Raw genomic sequence first — 24551 nt, forward strand, 5'->3', positions numbered from 1 at the left:
GAGAGAAAACAGGGAATTATAGACCGGTCAGCCTGACCTCAGTAGTGGGTAAAATGATGGAATCAATTATTAAGGATGTCATAGCAGTGCATCTGGAAAATGGTGACATGATAGGTCCAAGTCAGCATGGATTTGTGAAAGGGAAATCATGCTTGACAAATCTTCTGGAATTTTTTGAGGATGTTTCCAGTAAAGTGGACAAAGGAGAACCAGTTGATGTGGTATATTTGGACTTTCAGAAGGCTTTCGACAAGGTCCCACACAAGAGATTAATGTGCAAAGTTAAAGCACATGGGATTGGGGGTAGTGTGCTGACGTGGATTGAGAACTGGTTGTCAGACAGGAAGCAAAGAGTAGGAGTAAACGGGTACTTTTCAGAATGGCAGGCAGTGACTAGTGGGGTGCCGCAAGGTTCTGTGCTGGGGCCCCAGCTGTTTACATTGTACATTCATGATTTAGACGAGGGGATTAAATGCAGTATCTCCAAATTTGCGGATGACACTAAGTTGGGTGGCAGTGTGAGCTGCGAGGAGGATGCTATTAGGCTGCAGAGTGACTTGGATAGGTTAGGTGAGTGGGCAAATGCATGGCAGATGAAGTATAATGTGGATAAATGTGAGGTTATCCACTTTGGTGGTAAAAACAGAGAGACAGACTATTATCTGAATGGTGACAGATTAGGAAAAGGGAAGGTGCAACGAGACCTGGGTGTCATGGTACATCAGTCATTGAAGGTTAGCATGCAGGTACAGCAGGCGGTTAAGAAAGCAAATGGCATGTTGGCCTTCATAGCGAGGGGATTTGAATACAGGGGCAGGGAGGTGTTGCTACAGTTGTACAGGGCCTTGGTGAGGCCACACCTGGAGTATTGTGTACAGTTTTGGTCTCCTAACTTGAGGAAGGACATTCTTGCTATTGAGGGAGTGCAGCGAAGATTCACCAGACTGATTCCCGGGATGGCGGGACTGACCTATCAAGAAAGACTGGATCAACTGGGCTTGTATTCACTGGAGTTCAGAAGAATGAGAGGGGACCTCATAGAAACGTTTAAAATTCTGACGGGTTTAGACAGGTTAGATGCAGGAAGAATGTTCCCAATGTTGGGGAATTCCAGAACCAGGGGTCACAGTCTGAGGATAAGGGGTAAGCCATTTAGGACCGAGATGAGGAGAAACTTCTTCACCCAGAGAGTGGTGAACCTGTGGAATTCTCTACCACAGAAAGTAGTTGAGGCCAATTCACTAAATATATTCAAAAGGGAGTTAGATGAAGTCCTTACTACTCGGGGGATCAAGGGTTATGGCGAGAAAGCAGGAAGGGGGTACTGAAGTTTCATGTTCAGCCATGAACTCATTGAATGGCGGTGCAGGCTAGAAGGGCTGAATGGCCTGCTCCTGCACCTATTTTCTATGTTTCTATGTTTCCAGGTGTGGCCTCAACAATACCCTGTACAGTTGTAGCAGGACTTCTCTGCTTTTATACTCTATCCCCCTTGCAATAAAGGCCAACATTCCATTTGCCTTCCTGATCACTTGCTGTACCTGCATACTAACTTTTTGTGTTTCATGCACAAGAACCCCCAGGTCCCTCTGTACTGCAGCACTTTGCAATTTTTCCCCAATGAAATTGTAATTTGCTTTTCTATTTTTTCTGCCAAAGTGAATAACCTCACATTTTCCCACATTATACTCCATCTGCCAAATGTTTGCCCGTTCACTTAGCCTGTCTATATCCCTTTGCAGATTTTTTGTGTCCTCCTCACAATTTGCTTTCCCACCCATCTTTGTATCATCAGCAAACTTGGCCACATTACACTCAGTCCCTTCATCCAAGTCATTAATATAAATTGTAAATAGTTGAGGCCCCAGCACTGATCCCCTGCGGCACCCCACTAGTTACAGTTTGACAACGTGAAAATGAATCATTTATCCCGACTCTCTGTTTTCTGTTAGTTAGCCAATCCTCTATCCATGCTAATATATTACCCCCAACCCCTGAACTCTTATCTTGTGCAGTAACCTTTTATGTGGCACCTTATCGAATACCTTTTGGAAATCCAAACACACCACATCTACTGGTTCCCCTTTATCCACCCTGCTTGTTACATCCTCGAAGAACGCCAATAAATTTATCAAACAAGATTTCTCTTTCATAAAACCATGTTGACTCTGCTTGATTGTATTATGACTTTCTAAATGTCCTGCTATTACTCCCTTAATAATGGACTCCAGCATTTTCCCAATGACAGATGTTAGGCTAACTGACTGATACAAAGATAGAGAGATAGTGAGACAGAGAGATACAGAGATAGGGAGATAGAGAGATAGGGAGATAAAGACAGAGCGAGAGAGAGAGAGACGGAGCTACTGAGACAGAGAGATACTGGGATAGAGTGATAGAGAGCGACAGAGATAGAGAGAGACAGAGATAGAGAGAGACGGAGAGAGAGAGAGACGGAGAGAGAGAGGCACCGAGATAGAGAGACACCGAGATAGAGAGATAGTGAGACAGAGAGATACAAAGATAGGGAGATAGAGAGATTCAGAGACAGAGACATACTGGGATAGAGAGATAGAGAGAGACAGAGATAGAGAGAGACGGAGATAGAGAGAGATGGAGATAAAGAGAGACGGAGATAAAGAGGCACCGAGATAGAGAGACACCAAGATAGAGAGATAGTGAGACAGAGAGATACAAAGATAGGGAGATAGAGAGATTCAGAGACAGAGACAGAGAGATACTGGGAAAGAGAGATAGAGAGACGGAGATAGAGAGAGAGACAGAGATAGAGAGATATTGAGATAGAGATAGTGAGACAGAGAGAGACGGAGATAGAGAGAGATGGAGATAGAGAGACACCGAGATAGAGAGATAGTGAGACAGCGAGATACAGAGATAGAGAAATACTGAGATAGTGTTATTTCTGTAAACCTGTAAATACATTGTTTAAGCACCAGAGGGCTCATCTCCTGGAGTCCCAAGAGATCCCACAATCCCTTGGGAGCACCTGTACATAAGGAGGCCTCACAGGCTGGAGAAGCACTCTGGAGACCTGGAATAAAGGACGACGGTCACACCTTACTTTGAGCTCACAGTATCTGGTCAGACTCTTTATTCAATACATCACAGAGAGAGACGGAGATAGATAGGGACAGAGATTGAGAGATACCGAGCTAAAGAGACACTGAGATAGAGAGACACCGAGATAGAGAGACAGAGCCTTTGTTACTTCTAGACTTCTCTCTACACTAACCATCTACGTCACTGCATCTCTGCAAATCTTAAGCTGATCCACACACTGTAACGGTGCCACGCTCAGTATTTGGAAGCAGCATTGCTGCTGTCACTTTGTTCTAATGGGTGCGCTGTTCCGATTGCGAGGGAGGCACAAGGAACTGGATACAAACGCAGCAAAAGCGAAGAGCTCCATCCCACCGAAACGCACAACGTGCATTTACATACAAAAACAAATTACTGCGGATGCTGGAAATCTGAAACAAAATCTGAAATTGCTGGAAATACTCAGCGGGTCAGGCAGCATCTGTGGAGAGAGAAACCGAGTTAACGTTTCAGGTCGATGACCCTTCATCAGAACTGGAAAAAGTTAGAGATGTAAAAGTTTTAAGTGAGTGTAGGGGGCAGGGAAAGAGGGGAGGGGAGGATAGATCAAAATGGGAGGGTCTCTTTACTCCATTTTTGCTTTGTACAATCATCCTTTTGTCATTTAATCACTCCTGCCTTCCACCCAATCACAGACCTTCCCTTTTCTTCTTTCTAGAGTTTACACTCCAGGCAGCTGAAGGCACGGCCTCCAATAGTGGAGTGAATAAAATCGGAGGGGTGTGCAAGAAGCTAAAATTGGAGGAGCGCAGAGATCTCGGGGGATTGTGGGGCTGAAGGAAGTTACAGAGATAGGGAGGGGCGAGGCCATGGATGGATTTAAAATCAAGGATGGAAATTTTAAAATCGAGGCGTTGCTTAACTGAGAGTCCCAAAGCGCTTTACAGCCAATGAAGTACTCTTGAAGTGTAGTCACTGTTGTAATGTGGGAAACACGGCAGCCAATTTGCGCACAGCAAGCTCCCACAAACAGCAATGTGATAATGACCAGATAATCTGTTTAGTTATGATGATTGAGGGATAAATATTGGCCCCAGGACACCGGGGATAACTCCCCTGCTCTTCTTTGAAATAGCGCCTTGGGATCTTTTACATCCACTGAAGAGAGCAGACGGGGCCTCGGTTTAACGTCTCATCCGAAAGATGGCACCTCCGACAGTGCAGCACTCCCTCAATACTGTCGCTCCGACAGTTCGGCTCTCCCTCAGTACTGCCCCTCCAACAGTGCAGCACACCCTCAGTACTGCCCCTCCGACAGTGCGGCTCTCCCTCAGTACTGTCCCTCCGACAGTGCGGCGCTCCCTCAGTACTGTCCCTCCGACAGTGCAGCGCTCCCTCAGTACTGCCCCACCGACAGTGAGGTACTCCCTCAGTACTGCCCCTCCGACAGTGCGGCGCTCCCTCAGTACTGCCCCTCCGACAGTGCGGCGCTCCCTCAGTACTGCCCCTCCGACAGTGAGGTACTCCCTCAGTACTGCCCCTCTGACAGTGTGGTACTCCCTCAGTACTGCACTGGAGTGTCAGCCCAGATTTTTGTGCTCAAGTCCCTGGAGTGGGACTTGAAACCACTTAATGTAAGTCCGCGAGCACAGGGGTGATGGGTGAACGGGAATTGGTGCAAGTTAGGATACGGGAAATTAGAATTTTGGATGATCTCAAGTTTACGAAGAGTAGAAAATAGAAGGCTGGCCAGGAGCGCATTGGAATAATCGAGTCTAGGGGTAGCAAAAGCATGTGAGGGTTTCAGCAGCAAATGAGCTGAGGCAGGGGCGGAGTCGAGCGATGCTGTGGAGGTGGAAATAAGCAGTCTTACTGATAGCATGGAGATGTAGTCGTACACGAGACACAGAGACACAGAGAGACAGAGAGAGAGAGAGTCAGAGACAGAGAGAGAGAAAGACAGAGAGAGAGAGAGACAGAGAGAGAGAGAGAGACAGAGGGAGACAGAGAATCAGAGAGAGAGACACAGACTGAGACAAAGAGAGAGAGAGGCAGAGAGAGAGACAGACAGACAGAGACAGAGAGAGAGAAGGAGAGACAAAGAAGGAGAGACAGAGAGGGAGAGAGACAAAGAGTGAGAGAGACAGAGAGAAAGAGAGACAGAGAGAGAGACAGAGAGAGAGACAGAGACAGAGACAGAGAGCGAGAGGGAGACACAGGGAGAGACAGTAAAGACAAACGTAGGTCCCATGCAGTCAGAATCAGGGGAAGTCATAACGGGGAACAAAGAAATGGCAGACCAATTGAACAAGTACTTTGGTTCGGTATTCACTAAGGAGGACACAAACAACCTTCCGGATATAAAAGGGGTCAGAGGGTCTAGTAAGAAGGAGGAACTGAGGGAAATCCTTATTAGTCGGGAAATTGTGTTGGGGAAATTGATGGGATTGAAGGCCGATAAATCCCCAGGGCCTGATGGTCTGCATCCCAGAGTACTTAAGGAGGTGGCCTTGGAAATAGCGGATGCATTGACAGTCATTTTCCAACATTCCATAGACTCTGGATCAGTTCCTATGGAGTGGAGGGTAGCCAATGTAACCCCACTTTTTAAAAAAGGAGGGAGAGAGAAAACAGGGAATTATAGACCGGTCAGCCTGACATCGGTAGTGGGTAAAATGATGGAATCAATTATTAAGGATGTCATAGCAGCGCATTTGGAAAGAGGTGACATGATAGGTCCAAGTCAGCATGGATTTGTGAAAGGGAAATCATGCTTGACAAATCTTCTGGAATTTTTTGAGGATGTTTCCAGTAGAGTGGACAAGGGAGAACCAGTTGATGTGATGTATTTGGACTTTCAGAAGGCTTTTGACAAGGTCCCACACAAGAGATTAATGTGCAAAGTTAAAGCACATGGGATTGGGGGTAGTGTGCTGACGTGAATTGAGAACTGGTTGTCAGACAGGAAGCAAAGAGTAGGAGTAAATGGATACTTTTCAGAATGGCAGGCAGTGACTAGTGGGGTACCGCAAGGTTCTGTGCTGGGGCCCCAGTTGTTTACATTGTACATTAATGATTTAGACGAGGGGATTAAATGTAGTATCTCCAAATTTGCGGATGACACTAAGTTGGGTGGCAGTGTGAGCTGTGAGGAGGATGCTATGAGGCTGCAGAGCGACTTGGATAGGTTAGGTGAGTGGGCAAATGCATGGCAGATGAAGTATAATGTGGATAAATGTGAGGTTATCCATTTTGGTGGTAAAAACAGAGAGACAGACTATTATCTGAATGGTGACAGATTAGGAAAAGGGGAGGTGCAACGAGACCTGGGTGTCATGGTACATCAGTCATTGAAGGTTGGCATGCAGGTACAGCAGGCGGTTAAGAAAGCAAATGGCATGTTGGCCTTCATAGTGAGGGGATTTGAGTACAGGGGCAGGGAGGTGTTACTATAGTTGTATAGGGCCTTGGTGAGGCCACACCTGGAGTATTGTGTACAGTTTTGGTCTCCTAACTTGAGGAAGGATATTCTTGCTATTGAGGGAGTGCAGCGAAGGTTCACCAGACTGATTCCCGGGATGGCAGGACTGACATATCAAGAAAGACTGGATCAACTGGGCTTGTATTCACTGGAGTTCAGAAGAATGAGAGGGGATCTCATAGAAACGTTTAAAATTCTGACGGATTTAGACAGGTTAGATGCAGGAAGAATGTTCCCAATGTTGGGGAAGTCCAGAACCAGGGGTCACAGTCTAAGGATAAGGGGTAAGCCATTTAGGACCGAGATGAGGAGAAACTTCTTCACCCAGAGAGTGGTGAACCTGTGGAATTCTCTACCACAGAAAGTTGTTGAGGCCAATTCATTAAATATATTCAAAAAGGAGTTAGATGTAGTCCTTACTACTCGGGGGATCAAGGGGTATGGTGAGAAAGCAGGAATGGGGTACTGAAGTTGCATGTTCAGCCATGAACTCATTGAATGACAGTGCAGGCTAGAGGGGCCGAATGGCCTGCTCCTGCATGTATTTTCTATGTTTCTATGTTTCTATGAGAGAGAAACAGAGATAGTCAGGGAGACACAGAGAGACAGAAAGTGACAGAGAGAGACAGGGAGAGAGAGAGAGAGAGAGAGATAGAGACAGAGAGAGAGAGAGAGAGAGAGAGACAGAGAAAGAGAGACACAGAGAGAGACACAAGAGAGACACACACAGAGAGACAGGGAGACACACAGAGAGGGGGACAGAGAGAGACACACACACAGGGAGACACTAGGAGACACAGAGAGACAGAGAGACAGAGAGTGACAGAGAGAGACAAAGAGACACACAGTGAGAGACACGGAGAGAGACAGAGCGAGACACAGAGAGAGACTGTGAGAGACACAGCAAGACAGAGAGACTGTGAGAGACTGTGAGAGACAGAGAGAGACACAGAGAGAGACTGTGAGAGACAGAGTCAGAGAAAGAGACAGCGAGAGTTAGAGAGAGAGAGACAGAGAGAGACACAGTGAGAGAGAGAGAGAGAGACAGAGAGAGACGGAGCGACTGAGAGAGCCACAGAGAGCCAGAGAGACAGGGAGAGACATCGAAACACAGATAGACACAGAGACACAGAGAGACAGAGAGACTGAGAGAGACAGAGGCAGAAAGGCTGAGAGACAGAGAGAGAGAGAGAGAGAGATAGAGAGAGATACAGTCAGAGAGAGAGAGATACAGTGACAGAGACACACAGAGAGACAGAGAGACACAGCGACAGAGACACACAGAGAGACAGAGAGACACAGAGTCACAGAGAGACAGAGAGACACAGAGAGAGAGAGACAGAGAGACACAGCGACAGAGACACACAGAGAGACAGAGAGACACAGAGTCACAGAGAGACAGAGAGACACAGAGAGAGACAGAGAGACACAGCGACAGAGACACACAGAGAGACAGAGACACACAGAGTCACAGAGAGACAGAGAGACACAGAGAGAGACAGAGAGACACAGCGACAGAGACACACAGAGAGACAGAGACACACAGAGAGACAGAGACACACAGAGAGACAGAGAGACAGAATGAATTCCCGGTTGGTCTTATTGCTTGGATGGAGCCAGATTTTCAGCAGGAATACAGAAGGCGGACATCCCATGCTGCAGAATCCCAGCCGGCACCGAGACTTGGCATCTGGAATAAGTTCCCGGCGTGTCAGGATGCTGGGGTTAGGGGTCACAACCCTCCCGGAATAACCGGGATTTTCCCGGATTCTTGCCGCGAGTGGGGTCTCCAGCTGCCCGGGAGATCAGAGATTTAGATTTGCTACCACACTAGATTTACAAAGAGATACCAGAAATGCACGGGTATACATATCAGGAAAGGGTGAACAGGCTGGGTCTCTTTTCTCTTGAAAAGCGAAGGCTGAGGGGTAATCTAATAGAGGTCTTTAAAATGATGAAAGGTTTCAATAGAGTGGATACAGAGAGAGTGTTTCCACTCGAGGCCATCAATATAAGACAGTCACCAGGAAATCCAATGGGGAATTCAGGAGAAAGTTCTTTACCCAGAGAGGGGTGAGAATGTGGAACTCGCTGCCACAGGGAGGGGTTGAGGCGAATAGTATCGATGCATTTAAGGGGAGACTGGACAAGCATATGAGGGAGAAGGGAATAGAGGGTTATGCTGATAGATTTAGATGAGGAAAGACGGGAGGAGGCTCGAGTGGAGCATAAACGCCGGCATGGACTGGTTGGGCCGAATGGCCTGTTTCTGTGCCGTACATCCCGTGTAATCCTGTGTAATCCACTATGCCCCCCTCCCCCCAGTTACTCACATTGCTCCGGGGAGCCCCACAGAGCACAGTCAGCATTTGGGGAATCTGAACTCGTGGAGGGGTGCGGGGGTTGGGGGGGGGAGACTGGGGAATGGGGATCGGGGGAGAGATGGGGTGAGGAATTAGGGGATGTGAGGTCATGGGAGAAAAAGGGGAATCGTGATCGGGGGGACTGGGGCTTAAACGAATGGGGGGTGGGAGAATGGGTTGGGTGCGGCATAAGTATTAGGCCCCAGATCAACAGAAAGGTGCTGAGTGGGAGGAGCACTGGGGGAGGAGCAGTCAGTAAAGGGGCGAGAGGGAGGGGCCGAGCAATCAGTAGTGGGGCGCAGGGAGTGTGGGGGTGTGGGGAGTGTGGGGAGAGTGGGAGGTGTGGGGGGTGTGAGAATGTGGGGAGTGTGGGGGGTGTGGGAGGTGTGGGGGGCGCGGGGGGCACGGGGGGATGTGGGGAGTGTGGGGAGAGTGGGGGGCGCTGGGGGTGAGAATGTGGGGAGTATGGGGGTGTGGGGGGTGTGGGAGGTGCGGGGGGCGCGGGGAGATGTGGGGAGTGTGGGGGGCGCTGGGGGATGTGGGGAGTGTGCGGGGTGCTGGGAGTGTGGGGGCACGGGGGGTAGGAATGTGGGGAGTCTGGGGGGCGCGGGGAGTGTGGGGAGTGTGGAGTGTGGGGGGTGCTGGGGGAAGTGGGGAGTGTGGGCGGCGCGGGGAGTGTGGGGGGTGTGGGCGGCGCGGGGAGTGTGGGAAGTGTGGAGTGTGGGGAGTGTGGGGGGTGCTGGGGGATGTGGGGAGTGTGGGGGGTGCTGGGGGAAGTGGGGAGTGTGGGCGGCGCGGGGAGTGTGGGCGGCGCGGGGAGTGTGGGAAGTGTGGAGTGTGGGGAGTGTGGGGGGTGCTGGGGGATGTGGGGAGTGTGGGGGGTGCTGGGGGAAGTGGGGAGTGTGGGCGGCGCGGGGAGTGTGGGCGGCGCGGGGAGTGTGGGAAGTGTGGAGTGTGGGGAGTGTGGGGGGTGCTGGGGGATGTGGGGAGTGTGGGGGGTGCTGGGGGATGTGGGGAGTGTGGGGGGTGTGGGCGGCGCGGGGAGTGTGGAGTGTGTGGAGTGTGGGGGGTGCTGGGGGATGTGGGGGATGTGGGGGATGTGGGGAGTGTGGGGAGTGTGGGCAGCGCGGGGAGTGTGGAGAGTGTGGGCGGCGCGGGGAGTGTGGAGTGTGGGGAGTGCGGGGGGCATTGGATCTTTGGGGATGCTTATTTTGGTGTTTCTCTCGCATTCCCTGTGGAAAATAATATTGGAAAGGGTAGAATGAAGATTCTCTAGAATAATACCAAGAGTGAGAGGTTATAGTTATAGAAAAAAAGGCCTTGTGTTTATACAGAGCTTGTCACAAACTCGGGTCACCCAATGAAGAAGTATTGAAGCATAATCACTGTTGTGTTGTAGGAAACATTCTGAGGAAGGGCCCCGAATCTCTTTGGCCCTCCGCTGTTCCAAGCTCCTCACCATTTATATAAAATTTGGATCTATCCTTTTTGTGGTCCAGACCGGATGACGTCACACTTACCTGCGTTGAAATCCTTTTACCGCAGTATTACCCACTCACTCAGTTTATCAATGTCCCTTTGTCATTTTATACCCCCATCGACACCACTTACTGTGCCACCAATCTTTGTGTCACAGAAAAACTTGGATATATCTGTTGCATTAGCTAAGACGTTAATAAATATAGTGAATCGTTGAGGCCCCAGCAGAGATCCTTGTGGGACACCAGGAGTCACTTGCTTCCAATTCGAGCACAGACCCATTATCCCCACTCTCTGACTCCTACCGTCAATAGCCAATCTAATCAAGTCAATAATTTGCCTTCAATTCCACGAGTTTAATTCTAGCGAACAGTCTCTTATGTGGAACCATATCGAAAGCCTTCTGGAAGTCCATATAATCTACATCCATGAACCTTCCCCTGTCTACTACTTTAGTTACTTCCTCCAAAAAACACGATTAGGTTCATTGGCTATGACCGACCCTTTACAGACCCACGTGGGTTCTCGTCTAATCAGCTCAAGTTTCTACAGTGCTCAGTCACTCTGTCCTTAATTATCAATTCCAATAACTTCCCACAACAGACTCACCGGTCTCTAATTTCCTGGTTTCTCACTCTCACTTTTCTTAAGGAGATATAAAGGTAGGGAGGGACAGGAGATAGGATCAGGTCTATAGAGAAAGATGAGGAGATGTGGGGACAGAGAGATGTTGATCAGCTCTAATCATTAACTAGGCCAAACCACAAACCTCAGCCGCAGTGCTGATTACTCTTCCGGAAATTAACATATTTTTTAAGTTTTTGATTTTAACTTTCAGTTGCGTCTAAACCTTAAACTACAGAAATGATTCACGTTTTCCGAGAATTGTAACATTTCTTGCAGCTCAATTAACCGAATCATGTATGAGCCCTGAGTGTCATGAATTAATCTCAAACGATCCTCCAAACCCATCATCACCATCATCATCATAGGTGGGGTCCCTCGAATGAGGATGACTTGCTTCCATACCAAAAGGATGAGTTCACAGATGTTTCAATGAAGGACCCGGTGTTCCAGTCCTGAACTGCAGGGGTGGAAGATGCCTGTGTGTGGATTGTTTTAACGTGGGGTGACCGTTGCACACCAGCCACCACACGGGCTTGACAGAGCGAGGTCTTGGTCCAGTGGCAAGGATTACCCAGGACGACTGGAGACCTGCTCTGCTGCACGGACCCAGTGCGCGCACATATCGCTGGGCCCGTGCTGCTCCTGGGCCCTCGGCTCTTCTGGGCCCCGCACTCTCATTTGCCGCTCCTCCGCCACGATCCCTCACCACTCCTCCACCAAAAGCATGTGTTCACAACAGTGTTAGTGGAGGAAGTGCATCCGGGAGGGCGCTGAGCACCTCGAGTCTCGTTGCTGAGAGCATGCAGAAATCAAGCGCGGCAGCGGAAGGAGTGTGCGGCAAACCAGTCCCAGCCTCCCTTTCCTCCAACCACTGTCTGTCCCACCCGTGACAGGGACTGTGGCTCTCGTATTGGACTGTTCAACCACCTAAGAACTCATGTTAAGAGTGGAAGCAAGTCTTCCTCGACTCCGAGGGACTGCCTATGATAATGAGATCAACAGTGTGAGAGATAGGGGCAACATAACAGGAAGATAAATGACCAGCCACTCATTATCCTGAAGTCAAATCTCACGGCCATAAATCGACTCCCACCATGAAGTACTGTAAACACACAGGTGATCAGATAAACACATTTCAATGGCTAAATGGCTCCATATCGTGTAGCAGCCTGTTTCGATCCAAACATCCTGTTTTAATCCTAACTTCAATCTTCAACCTTTAACCCTTTCGATATCTCCAGACTGCGCCGAAGCAAAGCGTTTCAGAAATGCGGGCTTGCGCCCACATTCCCCCACTTCTTCTCTTTGCCTCAGTGCCAGGCCTTATCTGGGTAACATTTGTAGGGCCATTTGAACTCGTTCAACAGCATTCTCCAGTTGTATAAATGATGAGTGAACACTCATTGATGATGGCTGTTGGAACTATGGGTGCTGGGACTGTGGGTGCTGGGACCATGAGTGCTGGGACTGTGGGTGCTCGGACCATGGATGCTGGGACCGTGGGTGCTGGAACTGTGGGTGTTGGGACCATTGGGTGCTGGGACCATTAGGTGCTGGGACCGTGGGTGCTGGGACTGTGGGTGCTGGGACTGTGGGTGCTCGGACCATTGGTTGCTGGTACCGTGAGTGCTGAGATTGTGGGTGCTGGGACTGTCGGTGCTGGGACCGTGGGTGCTGGGGCCATGGGTGCTGGGACCGTGAGTGCTGGGACCATGGGTGCTGGGACCATGGGTGCTGGGACCGTGAGTGCTGGGACTGTGGGTGCTGGGACCATGGGTGCTGGGACCGTGAGTGCTGGGACTGTGGGTGCTAGGACCATGGGTGCTGGGACCATGGGTGCTGGGACCATGGGTGCTGGGACCAGGGATGCAGAGCTCAATAAACGGGTTCTGGTGATAAACGGGTACAGGTGAATCAATGCAATTTCTAAGCCCATGATCCTGAAATGTATCGATGTTCATAATTATATCAAAATCAGCAAACAATGTAAATACCCAGGAGATTCACTCATTTCAATAAAAAACTGAAATATATAAATTAAAAATTATTGTTTGTATTTTATTTCTGTTTTAATTTTATAAATCTTAAAACATAGAATCTAACAAATTTAACTTGATTGCATAAATATGAAAACATAAATGAGGGAGAAAGGAAAGGAAGGGTGTGGGGTGAGATGGAGAGGGGTGGGAGGGGTGTGGAGCATAAACCCCGGCATGTGCTGTAAATAATATGTAATGCGATGTAAATAAAAATAACCGGAATAGTAACAAGTCTCAAACTGATGCAAAGCCAACTCGTCCTTCTTCTTAGGCGGTCCCTCCTGTCATGTATGTACATTCTGTTTGTAGCCACCAGGTGGTGTCATTGTCGGAGGCCACTGAGTAGCACGCACATGGTGCTGCTCTGGTATAAAAGGCCGGCCATTTTGAGAGTCAGGCACTTTGGGCCTAAACAAAGCAGAGCCAAGGTAGTTCCTTGCTTAGTTAAACAGTACTCAGTTTGAACCTTTATTGCATACATAACACCTCCTAGCGAGGATGACTTGCTTCCACGCCGAAAAAGGATGAGTTCACAGATGTTTCAATGAAGGAGCGAATATTCCAGGTCCTGAACTACATGTTGAAGGGTGGAAGATGCCGGTGCGTGGATTTTTTTAACGTGCCACCACACGGGCTTGACCGAGCTAGGTCTTGGTCCAGTGGCAAGGTTTAACCAGGACGACAGGAAACCAGCTCCGCTGTTTGGTGATATGGTGATGAGAGGGCACAAATTTAACATAATCACAAAAAAAAATGCATTAAAATAAAGCATTACATTTTTGTGATTATGTTAAATTAGTGCCCTCAACTCGTCCACTGTGCAATGGAACACAGCATGGCTTCAATTTTACACAGAGTCCCGGGAATGAAAGGGTTAAGTGGGGGTGGGCTAGAACACGGACACGAAAATAATCACCACCTCAGCCAGCTGAACTGTTCCCGACTCTATCTCTTGGCCCGGGTTGCCTCGGGTCACCTCGGCTGAGATTGGCACAGACGGTGTTTGAGTGGGTGCAGGGTCTGCCCTTTGAGCGGCTTGGTGGGAGCGACTGACGGCGGCAGTCGATGGAAGCTTGTGGCCGCAGGGCGCAGGTGAGAATGAAGTGTGTATCCCCCGGGGCACTAAAGATGATGCTGTCTGGTCCCTGCCTCCCGCTCGGTGAGGTTCTGATCGTACACTGCCAGCAACGAAATCATGTTCCCACAAAGGTTCAGGCCAGAGCCCGTGTAAGGTTGCAGGCGGAGGGGAGGAATGTCACTGATTACCAGCTCGCTGCCTTCTGTCCCGAGGAGCTGGTTTAGTTCTGTCTCACTGCACCGGTCCTCTTCCAGTCCCATCTGCCGACGGTACTCTAAGGCGGGATCGTTTTCGGAGCTGAAGGAGTCGTTATAGGTCTGAAGCCCCACGCTCTCCGTCATGGACATAATTTCATTCTCGTCATTCTCGCTGGGTGAAACAATGTTGGAATCACTCTGCACACTAACCATGACAACCAGGACATCAGTAACGTCTTGATCATCAGAGGAAGTCACCCATTGCTGTAGGAATTAACAGACGGCCAGATCACAACAAGCTCCCTCTACACTGTCACAGCAAACACTCCCAGGGCAGGTACTGCGGGTTAGATACAGAGTAAAGCTCCCTCTACACTGTCCCATCAAACACGCCCAGGGCAGGTACAGCACGGGGTTAGATACAGAGTAAAGCTCCCTCTACACTGTCCCATCAAGCACTCCCAGGGGAGGTACAGCACGGGTTTGATAGAGAGTAAAGCTCCCTCTACACTGTCACATCAAACACTCCCAGGGCAGGTACAGCACGGGTTAGATACAGAGTAAAGCTCCCTCTACACTGTCCCATCAAACACTCCCAGGGCAGGTACTGCGGGTTAGATACAGAGTAAAGCTCCCTCTATATTGTCCCATCAAACACTCCCAGGGCAGGTACATCACGGGGTTAGATACAGAGTAAAGCTCCCTCTACACTGTCCCATCAAACACTCCCAGGGCAGGTACAGGGGGTTAGATACAGAGTAAAGCTCCCTCTACACTGTCCCATCAAACACTCCCAGGGCAGGTACAGCCTTGATGCATGCTGTGCGTTACGTTAACCACCCGCTGTAGATCCGGTGAGCGCTGATGTGCCGGGTACCCAGAATCCTCTGGTCTGTGTGCAAACATTTTAAAATCTCTTCTCACTCTAAGTAACAGTGAAACTTACGCTGGTGTTAACGGAACTGTGCATGGATTGGACAGCAAGGCTGTTGACCGGATCAGGGATTGTGGGACAGATTATATGTTTTGATCTGAAAAATAAACACATAAATAAGAATCGGGAGTTTAGGTCCCTGTTTCCGGTGTGTAAATGCTGAACTCGTGTACCCGGTGTGTGAATGGTGAGCTCGTGTACCCGGTGTGTGAATTGTGAACCCATGTACCCAGTGTGAGAACGGTGAACTCGTGTACCCGGTGTGTGAATGGTGAACTCGTGTACACGGTGTGTGAATGGTGAGCTCGTGTACCTGGTATGTGAACGGTGAACTCGTGTACCCGGTGTGTGAACGGTGAACTCGTGTACCCGGTATGTGAACGGTGAACTCGTGTACCCGGTATGTGAACGGTGAATTCGTGTACCCGGTGTGTGAATGGTGAACTCGTGTACACGGTGTATGAATGGTGAGCTCGTGTACCCGGTATGTGAACGGTGAACTCGTGTACCCGGTGTGTGAACGGGGAACTCGTGTACCCGGTATGTGAATGGTGAACCCGTGTACACGGTGTGTGAATGGTGAACCCATGTACCCAGTGTGAGAACGGTGAACTCGTGTACCCGGTGTGTGAACGGTGAACTCGTGTACCCGGTGTGTGAACGGTGAACTCGTGTACCTGGTGTGTGAATGGTGAACCCATGTACCCAGTGTGAGAACGGTGAACTCGTGTACCCGGTGTGTGAATTGTGAACCCATGTACCCAGTGTGAGAACGGTGAACTCGTGTACCCGGTGTGTGAATGGTGAACTCGTGTACCTGGTGTGTGAACGGTGAACTCGTGTACCCGGTGTGTGAATGGTGAACCCATGTACCCAGTGTGAGAACGGTGAACTCGTGTACCCGGTGTGTGAATTGTGAACCCATGTACCCAGTGTGAGAACGGTGAACTCGTGTACCCGGTGTGTGAATGGTGAACCCATGTACCCAGTGTGAGAACGGTGAACTCGTGTACCCGGTGTGTGAATTGTGAACCCATGTACCCAGTGTGAGAACGGTGAACTCGTGTACCCGGTGTGTGAATGGTGAACTCGTGTACACGGTGTGTGAATGGTGAGCTCGTGTACCTGGTATGTGAACGGTGAACTCGTGTACCCGGTGTGTGAACGGTGAACTCGTGTACCCGGTGTGTGAATGGTGAACCCATGTACCCAGTGTGTGAACGGTGAACTCGTGTACCCGGTGTGTGAATGGTGAACCCATGTACCCAGTGTGAGAACGGTGAACTCGTGTACATGTGTGTATGAGAGGTTCACTGGCCAAAGTACCTTTTGATGCTGAGATAACAAAGAGAAGCGACGATGAACACAGCGACCATGATGGAGATGGAAGTTGCCACGACGATTGCTGTTAGCTCACTCTGATCTGCGATTCAGCACAAAGTTCTGTTAATGAAGTTGGCTCGGATACAAGCGCTCTGTGATTAAAGCTCTCTGCTGATTGTGGCTCGGTGACCGACCTCACCGTTACATTACCGGGCGGCGGGTGGGGATCCCCCAACCGTTCACCGGAAATTGCCGATACACCGGGGCTACAAAATGGCCCAAAGCTCACTGGGAATTGGGTTGCAGGTCGCTCTGGGGGGGGATTGGGGAGCGGAGGGGGAGTCGTGGAATTTAAATCTAAGGCATTTGCCTGTGTCATTTTTTTTTTAACAACTCAAACAATCTCAAAACTGTGAAGCATCTTGTGGATGGGATACTTTGCGGGGCACAATTCCCCAGCGCCCCGATTGTGGGCAGTAACCTGCTCGCGGCAGGGTGTCCTGTGCAGAATCTCGCGTGCTCCACTCCCTCTTGGGGCGGGGGGTCGGCAGTGCTACGAGGATGCACGCGTAGCACCGATCTGCTTCAACGCCCCTCTCCTTCGGTTAAAGGGGAGGGTCGCAGTGCACTCTGCACGCCCTCCCCTGGGCCACCCAAGGGCAGCATGGGACTGGACCCGGCCGGCAGCCCCGAGTGCCCGTGAGTTGGCCAAAAAAAAAGGTAAGGTGGCGGTGCAGGGCATACCCGACATCCCCTTTAACTTCCGCCCCGCCAGCGGACGTGGGCCCGGCTCGCCAGCCGCGAGGCCGGGCCTGACACCGCCCACGCCCGCCAATACCCGTGAGGCCGTGGGGCGAGATCCACCACGGGCCGGAAAGGGATCGGCGCGCGGGTCACTAAGGAGTTGCTGCGTACGCCGATTACACCGTCGCAGTTGCGCAGAAGCCCGGGGTGCTACCGGTGGGGTGCGCCGCTACCATGGCAGGGTCTCCGGAACCGCCCCAGGGTTAATGCCCCCCCCAGAGTCGCTCGCTGACGGGCGTCGCCAAAAGGGGGCAATTTTGACCCCAGATGTTCGCTGGCCAGTCACAGCTTCAGGTGACTGTCGCTCGCTACATGCGTGAACTGGTCAATGTTCTGACCGGTGGCACATCACAGGAACAGGAGGAGGCCACTCAGCCCTCGAGCCTCTTCCCCCATTCAGATAGATCGTATCTTACCCGCCATCTACCCGCCTTGGTTCCGTAACCCTTTATACCCTCACCCAACCACAACCTATCAATCTCAGTTTTGAAATTTCCAATTGACCCCTAACCTCAACAGCTTTTGGGGGAGAGAGTTCCAGATTCCACTGCCTTTTGTGTAAAGTAGTGCTTCCTGACATCACCCTGAACGGCCTGGCTCTAATTTTAAGTGTTAAGTCCTGACTCTAATGTACTGACTTACACAAGACACAGGCTGAAGTCAAGGCCACTCAGGACCTGCACCTTTAATTCGAGCTCTCCAGTGCTGCACTTGCCTGAGGTCTCCCTTTATATACCTCAGTGGGACAGGTATGGAGTGTCTCCTGCAAGTGTGCCCCTGGTGGTAAGGTATGCTTATTGTTACAGGTCACATCCAGTTACAGTCATGTATAGCATGGTAGGATACGGTTATATACAGTAGTGTGAGATACATGACATTAAGGTCCTGCCCCTTGTTCTGGACTGCCCCCACCAGAGGGAATAGTTTCTCTCGATCTACCCCATCAACTCCTTTAATCATCTTAAACACCTCGATCAGATCATCCAGTAATCTTCTACACTCGAGGGAATACAGGCCCAGTCTGGGCAAACAGTCCTCGGAATTTAACCCTTTCAGCCCCCGTATCACCCTGGGGAATCTGCACTGCTCCCACTCCGAGGCTGATATACCCTCCCCGAGGAGCGGGGCCCAGGACTGGACGCAGTTACTCTGGGGTCTGAGAGAGCTTTATATAAATGTAGCATCACTCCCACCCCGTTGTATTCCAGCCCCTTATAGAGTTCCCAGCCCGCTGCAATGAGAATGTATCTCCCGAGCGCTGCCTGCAGCCACAGCTCTCCCTCCACTGCTCAGCTCGGCACCTGGCCACCATCTCGCAGAGCCCTGACCCGCTGGTGGGCAATGCGGGGGGGGGCTGGAGGGTCAGAGTCGGGGGCCGGAGGGCCGGAGTCAGCGGCTGGAGTCGGGGGCTGGAGTCGGGGGCTGGAGTCGGGGGCTGGAGTCAGGGGCTGGAGTCGGGGGGCTGGAGTCGGGGCCTGGAGTCAGGGGCTGGAGTCGGGGGGCTGGAGTCGGGGGCTGGACTCAGGGCCTGGAGTCAGGGGCTGGAGTCGGGGCCTGGAGTCAGGGGCTGGAGTCGGGGGGGCTGGAGTCAGGGGCTGGAGTCAGGGGCTGGAGTCGGGGGCTGGAGTCGGGGGCTGGAGTCGGGGGCTGGAGTCGGGGGCTGGAGTCGGGGGCTGGAGTCGGGGCCTGGAGTCGGGGCCTGGAGTCGGGGGCTGGAGTCGGGGGCTGGAGTCGGGGGCTGGAGTCGGGGGCTGGAGTCGGGGCCTGGAGTCAGGGGCTGGAGTCGGGGGCTGGAGTCGGGGGCTGGAGTCGGGGGCTGGAGTCGGGGGCTGGAGTCGGGGCCTGGAGTCAGGGGCTGGAGTCGGGGGGCTGGAGTCGGGGGCTGGAGTCGGGGGCTGGAGTCGGGGCCTGGAGTCAGGGGCTGGAGTCGGGGGGCTGGAGTCGGGGGCTGGAGTCGGGGGCTGGAGTCAGGGGCTGGAGTCGGGGGGCTGGAGTCGGGGGCTGGAGTCGGGGCCTGGAGTCAGGGGCTGGAGTCGGGGCCTGGAGTCAGGGGCTGGAGTCGGGGGGGCTGGAGTCAGGGGCTGGAGTCAGGGGCTGGAGTCGGGGTCTGGAGTCAGGGGCTGGAGTCGGGGGCTGGAGTCGGGGGCTGGAGTCAGGGCCTGGAGTCAGGGGCTGGAGTCAGGGGCTGGAGTCAGGGGCTGGAGTCGGGGTCTGGAGTCGGGGGCTGGAGTCGGGGGCTGGAGTCGGGGGCTGGAGTCGGGGCCTGGAGTCAGGGCCTGGAGTCAGGGGCTGGAGTCGGGGGCTGGAGTCGGGGGCTGGAGTCAGGGGCTGGAGTCGGGGGGCTGGAGTCGGGGCCTGGAGTCGGGGGCTGGAGGCTTGAGAGTGGGGAGGGGGGGGGCAAGGGAAGGGGCAATGGGGGAGAGAGGGAGACTAGAGAGAGGGCGTGAGGGAGAGAGGGGGCGAGGGAGAGAGGGCGCGAGGGAGAGAGGGCGCGAGGGAGAGAGGGAGAGGGAGAGAGGGCGCGAGTCAGAGAGGGGTCGAGGGAGTGAGGGCGCGAGGGAGAGAGGGGGAGAGGGGGCGAGGGAGAGAGGGCGCGAGGGAGTGACGGCGCGAGGGAGAGAGGGCGCGAGGGAGAGAGGGGGAGAGAGAGGGGGAGAGCGAGACTGTGGAATGGGGAATGAGTATGGGGACCTGCATTTCCCGCAGAGCCGGGAGCAGCAGTGGAAGGGGCCGCGGGAGGAGCAATCAGTAACGGGGAGAGTGGGAGGTGCGCTGAGATCGTCACTAATAAATCCAATGGGGAATTCAGGAGAAACTTGTTTACCCAGAGCGGGGTGAGAATGTGGAACTCGCTGCCACAGGGAGGGGTTGAGGCGAATAGTATCGATGCATTTAAGGGGAAGCTGGATGAACACATGGGGGAGGAAGGAATAGAGGGATATGGTGATGGGGTGAGATGGAGAGGGGTGGGAGGGGGCTGGTGTGGAGCAGAAACCCCGGCACGGAGCGGTGGGGTGATTAGCCTGTTTCTGTGCCGTACACTTTGTGTAATTCTTTGCAACACCCAAGCGAGTGCACACACCAATAAGTGGAGGTACACAAGGGTGTACACACAGAGAAGGTGCAAAGTCCAGGTATTTATGCAAACAGTTCCTTGCTGCCTTTGTGTAATCAGCTCAGGTACCGGGCACGGCTCACGTACCATAATCCTTGGTTTGGAAGTTTCGGAGAGTCTTGGCTCCTTGACCAGTGCTCGTGACACCACAAATCGCCAGCGTGTACAGGGTCGAGGTGTTGAGATTGATCAGAGTGAGACTCAATGTCGAAGAGTTAACTGTGACTGCTGGGAACAAAACACAATCAGACACGGTCAGTGAGGGAGGCACGACAATAGACGCAATCCCTCACCCCCACCCCCCGTAACAACCCACCCGACCCCCGCCCTGACACAACCCCCCCGACACAATCCCCCACCCCCCCGACACAATCCCCCCCCCGACACCATCCCCCCCCGACACAATCCCCCACCCCCCCGACACAATCCCCCCCCCGACACCATCCCCCCCCGACACAATCCCCCCCCCCAACACCATTCCCCCCCCCCGACACAATCCCCCCCCCCCCGACACAATCCCCCCCCAACACAATCCCCCCCCCCCCGACACAATCCCCCCCCAACACAATCCCCCCCCGACACAATCCCCCACCCCCCCGACACAATCCCCCCCCGACACAATCCCCCCCCCCGACACAATCCCCCCCCCCCCGACACAATCCCCCCCCCGACACAATCCCCCCCCAACACAATCCCCCCCCGACACAATCCCCCACCCCCCCGACACAATCCCCCACCCCCCCGACACAATCCCCCCCCGACACAATCCCCCCCCCCCGACACAATCCCCCCCCCCCCCGACACAATCCCCCCCCCGACACAATCCCCCCCCGACACAATCCCCCCCCCGACACAATCCCCCCCCCGACACAATCCCCCCCCCGACACAATCCCCCCCCGACACAATCCCCCACCCCCCCGACACAATCCCCCCCCGACACAATCCCCCCCCCGACACCATCCCCCCCTGACACAATCCCCCCCCGACACAATCCCCCCCCCCCCCCGACACAATCCCCCCCCCGACACAATCCCCCCCCCGACACAATCCCCCCCCCGACACAATCCCCCCCCCGACACAATCCCCCCCCCGACACAATCCCCCCCCGACACAATCCCCCCCCGACACAATCCCCCCCCCGACACAATCCCCCCCCCGACACAATCCCCCCCCCGACACAATCCCCCCCCGACACAATCCCCCCCCCCCGACACAATCCCCCCCCGACACCATCCCCCCCGACACAATCCCCCCCCCCGACACAATCCCCCCCCCCGACACAATCCCCCCCCCGACACAATCCCCCACCCCCCCGACACAATCCCCCCCCCGACACAATCCCCCACCCCCCCGACACAATCCCCCCCCGACACAATCCCCCCCCCAACACAATCCCCCCCCGACACAATCCCCCCCCCCCCGACACAATCCCCCCCCCCGACACAATCCCCCCCCCCAACACAATCCCCCCCCGACACAATCCCCCCCCCCCGACACAATCCCCCCCCGACACAATCCCCCATCCCCCGACACAATCCCCCCCCCGACACCATCCCCCCCCGACACAATCCCCCCCGACACAATCCCCCCCCGACACAATCCCCCCCCGACACAATCCCCCCCCCCCGACACAATCCCCCCCCCCCGACACAATCCCCCCCCGACACAATCCCCCCCCGACACAATCCCCCCGTCCCGACACAATCCCCCCCCTCAACACAATCCCCCCCGACACAATCCTCCCCCCCGACACAATCCCCCCCCGACACAATCCCCCCCCCCGACACAATCCCCCCCCCGACACAATCCCCCCCCCGACACAATCCCCCCCCCGACACAATCCCCCCCCCCCCCGACACAATCCCCCCCCCGACACAATCCCCCCCCCGACACAATCCTCCCCCCCGACACAATCCCCCCCCGACACAATCCCCCCCCCCCCGACACAATCCCCCCCCCGACACAATCCTCCCCCCCGACACAATCCCCCCCCCCGACACAATCCCCCCCCCGACACAATCCCCCCCCCGACACAATCCCCCCCGACACAATCCCCCCCCGACACAATCCCCCCCCCCCGACACAATCCCCCCCCCCGACACAATCCCCCCCCCGACACAATCCCACCCCACCCTGACACAATCTCCCCCCCCACCAACACAATCCCACTCCACCCCGACACAATCTCCCCCCACGACACTATCCCCCCCCCCAGATACAATCTCCCCCCCCCGACACAATCCCCACCCCGCACCCCGACACAATCTCCCCCCTCGACACAATCCCCCCCCCCCCCCGATACAATCTCCCCCCCCCCCCGACACAATCCCCACCCCGCACCCCGACACAATCCCCCTCCCCCGACACAATCCCCCCCCACCCCGACACAATCCCCCCCCGACACAATCCCCCCCCCCCGGCACAACCCCCCGACACAACCCCCCCGACACAATACCCCACCCCCCCCTCCCAACACCACCCCCTCCCGCCAGGATTGGGGCTGGGCTCCGAGGGGGAGGGGCTGCAGTGCGGCTAGGCTCTGCGGGGGGGTGCTGGTCTCTGGTGGGTGCTGGGCTCCGGGACGGGGGGGAGGCTGGACTCTGGGATGTAGAGACGGGCCGCTGTTTGCTTACTGTGACTGTGATTGCGGGTATTCCTGTAGAAGATGAGGTATTCCTGCAGGGTGCCCTGACACTGATCCAGGAACAGTTCCTCCCACTCCAGCTGCACGGAACGTTTGTTGATGTTCGTCACATTGACCTTGCTGGGTCCGCGGGTTGGTGCTAAAAATAAATAGAATCATACAATCATGGAGTGCAGAAGGAGGCCATTCTGCCCATCACACTTGTGCTGACTCTCTGATACAGCTACCCAACCAGTCCCTAAAACAGTAACAGTAATCGGCTCTTCCCAGTAGCTTCGAATAATTTCACCGTCGAGACTGGGAACAGTTTCGGCTCGGACAGTTAATGAAATGTTTCTCGTCGGAAAACCCAACATACACCACCTTATGTCAAGTATTGTAGATTGTCCGCTTACAGGAGAGGAACGTGCTGGGGTAAAGTGACAAGTACCGGGCTCCATAACATGAACCTCAATCCCCAAGAGAGCCCAGGGGTTAATCCTGACCCCAATCTCATGACCTACGACCCATGATCCACGACCCACACTGGGCCAAGAGTAAAGTTTGCAACAACTAATCTCCATCTCCAAGTTTGTGAGTAAACAACAGAACGATATATATTTCTGGCCGCAGGTTTTGTGAGTGGACCAGGCGTGTTTGCTCTTGACCCGTTTGCACCCAGTTCTCCAGCTTACCCCCTCGCTGTTCGATGGCTCCCTTCACTAATGGGACTAAAAGCCGCCAAATCCCCTGCAGCTGACGGCCTACATCCTAGGGTTTCAACAGTGGTGGCTGCAGAGATAGTGAATGCATTGGTTGTGATCTTACAAAATTCCCTAGATTCTTATAAACCTGTATAAAACACGGGTTCGGCCCCAACTGGAGTATTGTGTCCAATTCTGGGCACCGCACTTTAGGAAGGATGTGAAGGCCTTAGAGAGGGGGCAGAGGGGATTTACGAGAATGGTCCCAGAGGTGAGGGACTTCAGTTACGTGAATAGACTGGAGAAGCCGGGGTTGTTGGAAGGTTGAGAGGAGATTTGATCGAGGTGCTCAAAATCATGAGGGGTCTGGACGGAGGAACTCGAGAGAAACTGTTCCCATTGGTGGAAGGGTCGAGAACCAGAGGACACAGATTTAAGGTGATTGATAGAAGAACCAAAGGCGACATGAGGAAAAACTTTTTTACGCAGCGAGTTAGGATCGGGAATGCACGGCCTGAGAGGGTGGTGGACGCAGATTCAAAAAGGAATTGGATAAGTACCTGAAGGAAAACAATTTTCAGGGCCATGGGCAAAGGGCGGGGGGAGTGGGATTGGCTGAGGTGCTCTTGCAGAGAGCCGGCACAGGCTTGATGGGCCGAATGGCCTCCTTCTGTGCTGTAACCGTTCTATGATTCCGTGATTCTAGAATGGTCTGAGCCGATT

At 53.5% G+C, this 24551-nt stretch overlaps 1 protein-coding gene across 3 annotated transcripts in view; it reads right to left on the bottom strand.

The window, feature by feature from the left end:
• Positions 1 to 24551, bottom strand: part of LOC139229126 (interleukin-12 receptor subunit beta-1-like) — a 93408-nt gene that overhangs the window by 3938 nt on the left and 64919 nt on the right. For 2 of the 3 annotated variants that reach the window (XM_070860788.1, XM_070860787.1), the window contains 5 exons: positions 23135 to 23284; positions 20588 to 20728; positions 16585 to 16681; positions 15271 to 15355; positions 13865 to 14588 (listed from right to left, as the gene is read on the bottom strand). In XM_070860788.1, coding sequence (XP_070716889.1) covers positions 14172 to 14588; positions 15271 to 15355; positions 16585 to 16681; positions 20588 to 20728; positions 23135 to 23284 — 890 coding nt within the window. In that variant the 3' untranslated portion in view covers positions 13865 to 14171. Of the gene's footprint in view, positions 1 to 13864; positions 14589 to 15270; positions 15356 to 16584; positions 16682 to 20587; positions 20729 to 23134; positions 23285 to 24551 lie in introns of those variants that run through there. The other variant, XM_070860789.1, reaches the window with a different exon arrangement.

The sequence above is a fragment of the Pristiophorus japonicus genome, chromosome 18, assembly GCF_044704955.1.
Source record: "Pristiophorus japonicus isolate sPriJap1 chromosome 18, sPriJap1.hap1, whole genome shotgun sequence".
NCBI lineage: Eukaryota > Metazoa > Chordata > Chondrichthyes > Pristiophoridae > Pristiophorus > Pristiophorus japonicus.